This window comes from Bubalus kerabau, chromosome 4 (genome assembly GCF_029407905.1).
Source record: "Bubalus kerabau isolate K-KA32 ecotype Philippines breed swamp buffalo chromosome 4, PCC_UOA_SB_1v2, whole genome shotgun sequence".
NCBI lineage: Eukaryota > Metazoa > Chordata > Mammalia > Artiodactyla > Bovidae > Bubalus > Bubalus kerabau.
Window position 1 is genome coordinate 27,894,597 of NC_073627.1, and position 8,654 is coordinate 27,903,250.

Here is an 8,654-nt window from a genome sequence, read left to right on the forward strand (position 1 = left end):
ACCATAGCTTTGACTAGATGGACCTTTGTTGGCAAAGTCCCTGCTTTTTAATATGCTGTCTAGGTTGGTCATAACTTTTCTTCTAAGAGCTGGGTTAGGGCAGAACATTCTGGGTATTTCTGAAAGAAAGATCCCTGCCCAAGGCCATGTCATTTATGGGGATCAGTGTCCACCACAGCATGGTGGGGAGGGAGGTGAGAGGAACAAAACTCAGTCTGGCTCTTGCCTCTTACCCAGGGCCTGCCTGGGGCCTGGCTGAGCCAGGCTGCACGAGGCCTCCCACTGCAGCTCCCAGTGAGTTCCTCCAGCCTTAGCAGAGGCTCCCCAGGCCTGACATGTGTGCCGCCCTGGAGGCGCCACTGGGTGTGGGGTCTTAGGACCTGCGTAGTTGGGTCCTGACTCAGCCCCAGCGTCCCCTGTGACTTGGCCTTCGGTCTTCAGCTGCCTTCTCTGAGAAGAGGGCGGGTGGCCCAGCTGACCTCCGAGGCCCTTCAAGCTGGGCCCTTGTTGGGCGCACAATCAGCTCCTTCTTTAGCAAATGGGCCAGGGAGGCTCGAGCCAGTAGTAAGACACTGCAACTGTGCTGCTCTTGGGAAACCCCAGATGGAAACTGGCATGGACTCCAGAAGGACGCACTGTCTGCGTGAGGCTTCTGGGCCTCCCTGCCCTCATGTCCCTGTATATCTGAGCACACACGCACACACATACACGCACTGCCCACCCACTGCCAGAGTGTTGAACAGAAGGTGTTGTCATTGTCCACGACCCTCCTGCCCCTAGACAAGACCAGGCCCCTGTCTGCTCAGTCTGGGGCCCCACTGTGCTTCCACCCCCAACCGACCTCACCCACCAGGAATGCTGGGGCCCTTGGAGCCAAGATGCATGCTGACAACAGGGCCTGGTGTTCTTGGCCTGAGCTGGGACCGCCCACCTCCAGGCTGCTCAGCCCATCCCCATCTACCGGAAGGAGCATAGAAAGGAAGTCTGATGTCATGAAAAAACACTGGGGATCCAGAAGCAGATTCCAGAGGCCCTCTAGACTCTGCCCAGGAGCCTCACTTTCCCACTGGGGAGACGCGGGGCAGGGAGTAGAGTAGATATTCTCCTACAACATATCAGGGATGTGGGTAAGGTTGCTGGATTTAAGAAATAAAAATACAGGACATTCAGTTAAATTAGAATTTCAGATAACAACTAAATTTTAGTTTCAGTATGTCCCAAATATTGCATGGGACATATTTATTTATACTAAAATGTTATTCACCGTTTATCTGGAATTCACATTTAACTGGCATCCTGTATTTTGTCTGGCAATCCTACATCTGTGTCAGTGGACGCCAGAGGGAAGCAATGCCATCATCCTGCCCTCCTCCTGCTTCTCCTCGGGGTGCCGACCTGCCTGGTCCCTTCACCTTTTCAGCCTCGTATGTCTACCCCTGAAGCTCCTGCATGCCCTTCTTAGCATCCTCATTCCACTCCCTAGGATACCCTTCTCCCTAAGCTCACCCATCTTCTTCTACCTGAAAGGCTACACCTCTGTCAGGCTCCAGGCCTGGGCAGAGGGGCAGGAGGTTCTGGGCAGATACCTCAGGTCTTGGGTGTTGGAGCAACAGGGCCCTGGAAGCCCAAGTCAGCAACAACTCACTAAGGAAGCAGCAGCATGGGTGCTGGGGGGAGAAGGCTCCAGAACCCTCTGCACTAGGTCTCCTTTGGCAGAGGAGTGGGCTAGGTCCATAGCCAACTGCTGCGGGAGGAGGAAAGACATGCTGCTCCATGCCCCCACTCTCCATTCCCTTCTCCAAGATCAGTCAACAGGAACTGCAAATAGAGAAGGCATTCTCTGGGGCCAGACCCCAATTCCGCTTGGATCAGAGACTGGAAGATTCTGTCCTTAGGGGCCAACAGATAATGAGAAACAGAGACAGAGAAAGAAACCAAGGAGAGAGAGATACACTGAGAGAGATCAGGAGAGTCAGTGAGACACAGACACAGGAGTAAACCAGAGACAGGGGAAATGGAAACAGACAGAAAAACTGACTCCTCCACGAAGACAGACAGAGATTAACAAAGAGGAGAAACAGAGATGGGAAAACAGGGAACACGTAGAAATGGAGAGAAACTGCATGGAGACAGGGACAGGGAGAAACACGGCAAAGCAAGGAGGGGTTAAACAGAAGACAGATGACCGGACTGGGAGGGATGAGAAACAGAGGTAAGGAGAAAGCATGCAGAGAAGAAAGAAAAAGCCAAAGGAGGATGGCTGTCCTTTCCTACTAGGTTGGGGCTAGTTTTCAGGGGCGAAGTCAGACTTGAGACACAGCAGGAACTTCTAAGCACCTAAGAACTGATCCTCTCCAGGATCCCTCCCCGTTTCCCCAGGTCTAGGAACAGCACCCCAATGACCATTTCCATTTCGCCCCTACCCCAAGTGTCCAGGCTCCATCTCTCCAACTCCCGCAAGGTTTCCTTACGTCTCATCTGTGTTTGGGCGTCTGGCTCTCCCCTCTGCTGATCGCCCACCGAGACGGTCTCCCACCCCACACTCCAGCCTGGTACCCCGGGGAGAGAGTTCGGGGAGACCCAACCCAGGTCCCCGCCCTGCTCCGCCTGGCTCCGGGGGAAATCCCGCGTTGAGCGATGCTGCCACCTGCCGGCCGGATCCGGAAAGCACAACGCGCCTCAGGGCTGGGCGCGCCGGCGGGTCGGAATCCAGCCCCTGCAGGCCAGGAGCGCAGCCTCGGGGGGGTCTTTCTAGGAATGTGGGTGGGCCTGCTCGCCCGCGCCCCGGCTCGCCTGGCTCTGCGGACTCAGCTCTGCGGACTCAGGAACTAGTCTCAGAATCCTGGGGCCTCAATTTCCCCTGTAGTCAAATGGAGGAAATGTACCAACGCCTCCTCCCTGGATTTCCAGGAGGGTGGGGGCGGGGCAAGACTGTACCAGTGCTCTACTCTTGGTTCTCCTTCCCCAGAAATCAAGCAGGCCGTCCCTCCCTCTCTTCTCGGCAAAACAAAATAAAACAAAAAGTGACACCTCCCTCCGTTACAATCCCCTCAATCCACTCCAAGGCCTTCGCTTCCGCTCTCCCTCTGCCCCCCAGAAGTCCATGTGGGAAGGGACTTCCAGTGGTCCAGCTCGCTCGGCCTGCAGCCCCTCTCCATCTCAAGCTTGGGACCACTTAGAGGGTGGAGCAGTTAGGGGTTGGGAAAGGGTAGCTCAGCAGTCTTGAACTGACACCACAATATATAAATATATATAAAGGGCTTCCCTGGTGGCTCAGACGGCAACGCGTCTGCCCGCAATGAGGGAGACGCGAGTTCGATTCCTGGGTTGGGAAGATCCCCTGGAGAAGGAAATGGTAATCCACTCCAGCACTCTTGCCTGGAAAATCCCATGGACGTAAGAGCCTGATAGGCCACAATCCATGGGGTCGCAGAGTCGGACACGACTGAGTTATTTAAATATTTTAAATATATATATATATTTAAAATCAGATAATCTTTTCTAACTCCCATTTCCCAATCCAGACTTCTTCCTCCTCCCCCTCCCCCTCCTTTTCCCAGGCTGGGCTCTTCCCGGGTGCGTCAGCTCCGCCCCCATCCCGAGGTGGGGCCCTATAGGTGGAGAGTCGTGGGAGAAGTCGCGGCCCCGCCTCTCTCCTCCTTCCCCTACTCTCGGAAGCTCAGTGGCCCCCAGGCAAGAATGTCTGACACCTGGGTCGCCAGCCTCTTGCTGTTTGGCCTGCTGGCCGGCCTCCAACAGGTGAGCGCTCGGGAGGTAAAACTGTGGAACTTTCAGGCCCCTGTTTTTGTGGGTCAGGGACTTGCTTCTGACTTCCAATCACCACCTTCCATTGTCAGGATCTCCTCGTGACCACAGGCAGTTAGCAACCCCTTTCTCTTTTTCGCCGGGGAGGTAATAGGTAGAGGACGCGGAGGGAGGTCCTGAGAAGGTCTGGGTTCCTTCACCTAGTGGGGTACTGGGTCGTAGGACCTATTCCCGCATGCCGCTGTCTGACATCTAGCGCCTCGCGAGACTGGGGTCTTTGACCCCCAATTAGCCTTGACTCGCCCTTCTCGCTCCTTCCCTCAGCGTCAGAAAGCCGGGACCTGAGGTCTGAACTGAGATCTGGACGTCTCGCCAGCTTGTCTCCCCAGCTCCGTTCTTGCCAGTGCTGGGTGACCTTGGGGGAAGTCCTTGCGTTCTCTGGGACTGTGTATCTGGGCTTGTGCCCTGGAGAAAAGGAGGCTCCCTCTTCTCTTTTTGAAGTGGGGGTAGGATTCTAGCGGGTGATAGGATTTGATCTGGCTGCCTGACCCAAGGCTGGGATGATCTCGAAATCTGTGATTTCCAAGGGTAAGGCAGGGTGTCAACACCCCCACATTCCTCTCTCCCCCCAGCCTGGGGGAAGGGCAGTCTATCTGGTTCTGGGATGGGAGATTATCCTGGAAACTGACATGGCTCTAGAATATGGATTTTTAACCTCTATGAGAGTCTGAGGGAAGGGCCAGGCCAGCTCCCCACAACATTCGCTAACTGTGCTGAGCGGCTTCACCCCAAAAGCCCTGCTACTCCTCCTCCATCACCTGCAGTGGGTTTGTGCCAGCACTGGGCTGTGCATCCTTTTGTTGATTTCTCCCAACAAACTCCATGGGGCAGGCTGTTAATACCCTCGGTCCACATGTAAGTTAAGTTGAAGTTGCCCAGAATCGCCCCAATGTTGATACCACCTCAGTCAAGATCACCCCCTGTTTAAGAAGTGGGTGAAGGGGAGATAATCTGGGAGAGGATCCCCTGCTCGTCCAAACAGGAGCTCAAGATTAATTCGTTAAATCTGCTGTCTTTTTCTCAGTTGGGGGCCAGGAGAGAGGGAGGCACAGGAGCTGGGATGAGGGGATGTGGGTATGCTGAGTGCCTGGACCCCTTGGGCTGTCCCCAACTCTGCAGTCACCTCACCCTCTCTGGGCCAACCTGCAGGGGTTCATTCCTGCTCCTGACCCTACTGGCCAAGGCTTGAGAGAAGGAGGTGTGTACAGGGGACCGAGCACAGAAAAGGGGGGTCAGCCCAACCGTTATCGGCTGTCATTGGTATTATAAGCTTTATTGTTGTCATTAGCAAGTGAACTGTTATTTCAAGATATAAAGATATCATGGTCTTGGGACTTCCCTGGCGGTCCAGTGGTTAAGACTTCCCACTTCCACTGCAGGGGACACAGGTTCAATCCCCGGTCAGGGAACTAAGATCCCTATATGCTGTGTGACCCTCCCCCGACCCCCAAAGAAAGAGATATGGTGGTCTCATAAAAAAACGTTGGCTTCTTATTCTTGAGCTGTGGTTTTTTATCCCCCTGGAGGCTGGAGTGGGGTGACAGATGACCCCCCTCCCACCCCCCTCCTTTAGCTGTGTTCCTCTGCCTGCTTCCCTTCCTCCCATCACTGCCTGAGAGCAACCAGGATGAAATGAAACCAGGTTGTCAGTGAATGTTCTTGCATTCATTCTACCAAAATCCTGAGTATTGGTTTTCAGCAGACAAAAATCCCTTCCCTGGTGGAGTTTTCTACTGAGGAGACAAACAACTAGCAAGATAAAGTGAAATACGTAGTGTGTCAGATGTTGACAGGAGCTATGCAGAGAAAGTAAGCACAGTCAGGGGAAAAGAAGTGCTTTGTGAGAGTAGATGTAATTTTAAGTAAGATGGTCAGAGAAGGTGCTAGAGCCAGCCTCTCAGATTCCTGGGGAGAGAGCACTCCAAGCAGGGCTTATACACATATTTTTATGTTAATCAGGTGAAATTCTATAATGATAGCCTCCACGTGGCACAGAACTAGCGCGGAAGAGGGAGGGAGGGGGGAGCTGTTTCTGGAGAGGAGGGTCCAGCACTTCTCAGAGCCAGGAAAGCCCAGTCTGGGTCTGAAGGATGACTGGGAGTTCAGTGGGCCCTGAAGGCTCAGGAACAAGGGCCTGCCCCTGTAGCCGGGGGGCTCCCAGGGGGTGGAGGGTTGGTCATGGTGTCTGGGACCCAGGGAGCCACTGAGGGGAGCTTCCTGCAAGGTTTCTGGTGATCGGATTTGTGGGATAGGAACTTGCCAAGGTGTCGGGAGTGACCTCGGTGGGGGGCTGTGATGGCTGTGGGTTGGAAGGGTGGGTTAGTGGTGTGAGCTTACAGACCTAGGGGTGAGCAAATGTGGTAGGAGGTGTGACAAGAAGACGAGGGAGAGCTGGGGCCACCAGGCAGCAGCTAGGGCTGCAACCGTTGACCCAGGAGACATGTGGAGTGAGGTGGAAAGCAGGCTTGAGGGAAAATGCTGATCCTCGGGGCTGTGAGGTGCCTGGGTGGCATCTGGGTGGGAACCCTGGCCCCTAGTTTATGACCCAAACCTTTGCCTCTTCTCTTCCACAGGCTGCAGCCACATGTGGTCTCTTGTAAGTCTGGGGTTTGGGCTGTAACTTCCATTGTTGGGAGAAGACACCCCAAATCCTGCCCTGCCTGCCTTCATCATCCTCACCCACACCCCTTCTAGCCAGAAACCATCCCTCCCCCACCCAGAGAGGGGGAGTCCACTCTTCTACCCCCTCACTCCTTCCACCAACCAACCCATGGGCAGTTTCACACTTGGGGGTCACTCCCCATAATGAGGAGGGGCTGAGGGGGGGTGCTCTCTGGGCAGCAAAGTGTTTCTACCGAGTCAGCCCTGGATGTTTCAGGAACACTGAGTCCCTCTTGCCTCCTGTTCTGTGGGGTCCATCATCCCGCCATTCACTTTTAGAGTTTGCTCCTGGACCCTCCCCACTGTCCCTCTCCCCCTGCACCTCTTTAGAGTGATGCTCTAACCACTGCAACTCTCAATCCCACGCCTGTCGAGTAAGTCAGTCCAGTAATGTCAACAGGACATTCATTACACCCATTTTATAGATGAGGAAAGTGAGGCCCAGTAAGGAATGTACCTTGGCAGGAGTGCACAAGGCCAGTAGTGAGCTGAACCTGAAACCCAGGTACCGATCCCAGCCCCAAGTTCCTCCCACTAAGCCCAGAGGGCCCTGTAACCCTGCTCTGCCAAAGGTGTGGCTTGTGCCCTGAGCACATGGTGGGTTTTAGGGAAGCTAGGATCCTTCTGCCCTCCTCCCCCACCCCCACCTTGATACCAAGAGCCTCTATCCCACCCCACTCCCAGCACCTGCCCTAAGGGATTCAAATGCTGTGGGAGCGGCTGTTGCCAAGAGTACCAGCTGGAGCAGTATGACTTCTTCTCCCGCCCCTTAAGGTGAGCCCTGAGCCAGTTGCTCTGGGCACAGTCCTCCGATGGGTCTGGCCCACACAGGACTAGACTGGACTTCCTGCTGTGAAGGGTGGGGCTAGGTCAAGGGAGGGAGGGCGGTGTGGTGACTGGAGACTCGGCCTGATGTTGGTGGTTCATCACCCCAGGACTTTTGTCATCATCCTCCTGATCATCATACTCCTCCTGTGCATCTACGGCGTGACTAAGCACTTGTATCTCAACTGCAGAAAGTCAGAGCAGGAGGCCCCAACAGCCCTCCCGGAACAGCCCCCCATTGCTCCTGTACAGAGGGTCACAGCACCCATTTCTGAGCCCCCGCCCCCCTACAGTGAGGTGGGTATCCATCCCAACCCCTGCTCTGTCCCTCAGCTGTCTGTACCTCCCTTTTCTGATTTTTAGAGTGACTGGGGCAGTGAAGAGTGTCCTTACGCCATGTTTCTGGGCCCTGGGGTGGGCTCTGCCACCATTGTGGGGTCACTCCTCTCCCTGATAAACATGCCTCCGCCAGCACATGGGTGGCGAGGACCAGTGGCCTGCCCTAAGAAGTCATTGTGTCCCCTCCTTTCCCTGCAGATTATTCTGAAGCCTGTCCTGTGTCTGCCTCCCTTGGAGCCGCCCCCTCCCTACAGCTTCAGGCCTGAAGAATATGCTGGGGTTCGCAGAGGCATCGACAACTCCACCTTCTGATCCACCTCCAGCCTGGAACCCTGTCATCAGCCACCTCCCCAATGCTTCCTGGGTCAAACCAGAGACTCTCAGGAGCCCTGGAGCACCCTTGCCCATCCTGCCACACCTCTGGCAGTTCTTGGCTTTAATTTATTGCTTTTCTACCCTTGTTCCATGCCAGGTGCTTCTCTTGTCTCAAGGGCTGGTCTGGAGTGACATGTCTACCCCTCACCTCGCATTGTAAGTTAGAGGCTGCCAGGAGGAAAATGTGAACAGTTGGAGGTGCCCAGCAGTGGAATGGGCTACTCTGAGCAGTGGAGGAGGCTTGCACCCTGAGGTGCCAGTGTGGCCTGGACGTCCAGCTCTGAGAGGTTTGGGAGGGCACCAATGCACCCTGTGAGATGGGGCTGCTTCACCTCTCTCGCATTCTACCTGAATAGAGAAGACCCCATTGTCCTCCCCGCACCCCCAACACATGTTCTTACTAAATTTCAGTTGATTGTTGCTGAGAATCTGCCTCTGACTGTGGGGAGGTGAGCTCAGGCACTGCTGGGGTACATGGGTGTGTGTGTGTGTGTGTGTGTGTGTGTGTGTGTGTGTAGGGGGTGGGGTGCAGTTGGAGGTCACTGTGCCTGAAAAATCCCACCATTGATGAGCCTGGAAGAATAGCACATCAGTAGGTCACCCACCAGGAGAGGATCTCGGCAGATGCT

At 55.0% G+C, this 8,654-nt stretch overlaps 1 protein-coding gene across 3 annotated transcripts; it reads left to right on the forward strand.

The window, feature by feature from the left end:
* The first annotated feature begins 3,601 nt into the window (after positions 1-3,601).
* TMEM92 (transmembrane protein 92) lies at positions 3,602-8,453 on the forward strand. 3 transcript variants are annotated; one of them, XM_055576185.1, is made up of 5 exons: positions 3,602-3,759; positions 6,399-6,421; positions 7,171-7,260; positions 7,503-7,608; positions 7,849-8,453. In XM_055576185.1, exons 1-5 carry the CDS (start codon positions 3,700-3,702, stop codon positions 7,960-7,962), a joined length of 393 nt encoding a protein of 130 aa, XP_055432160.1. In that variant the 5' UTR covers positions 3,602-3,699; the 3' UTR covers positions 7,963-8,453. The 3 variants fall into 3 exon arrangements, with proteins under 3 accessions (XP_055432160.1, XP_055432158.1, XP_055432159.1); XM_055576183.1 differs by having other exon boundaries at positions 3,606-3,759; positions 7,422-7,608; XM_055576184.1 differs by lacking the exons at positions 3,602-3,759; positions 6,399-6,421 and adding an exon at positions 6,459-6,991 and having other exon boundaries at positions 7,422-7,608.
* Positions 8,454-8,654: the final 201 nt, after the last annotated feature.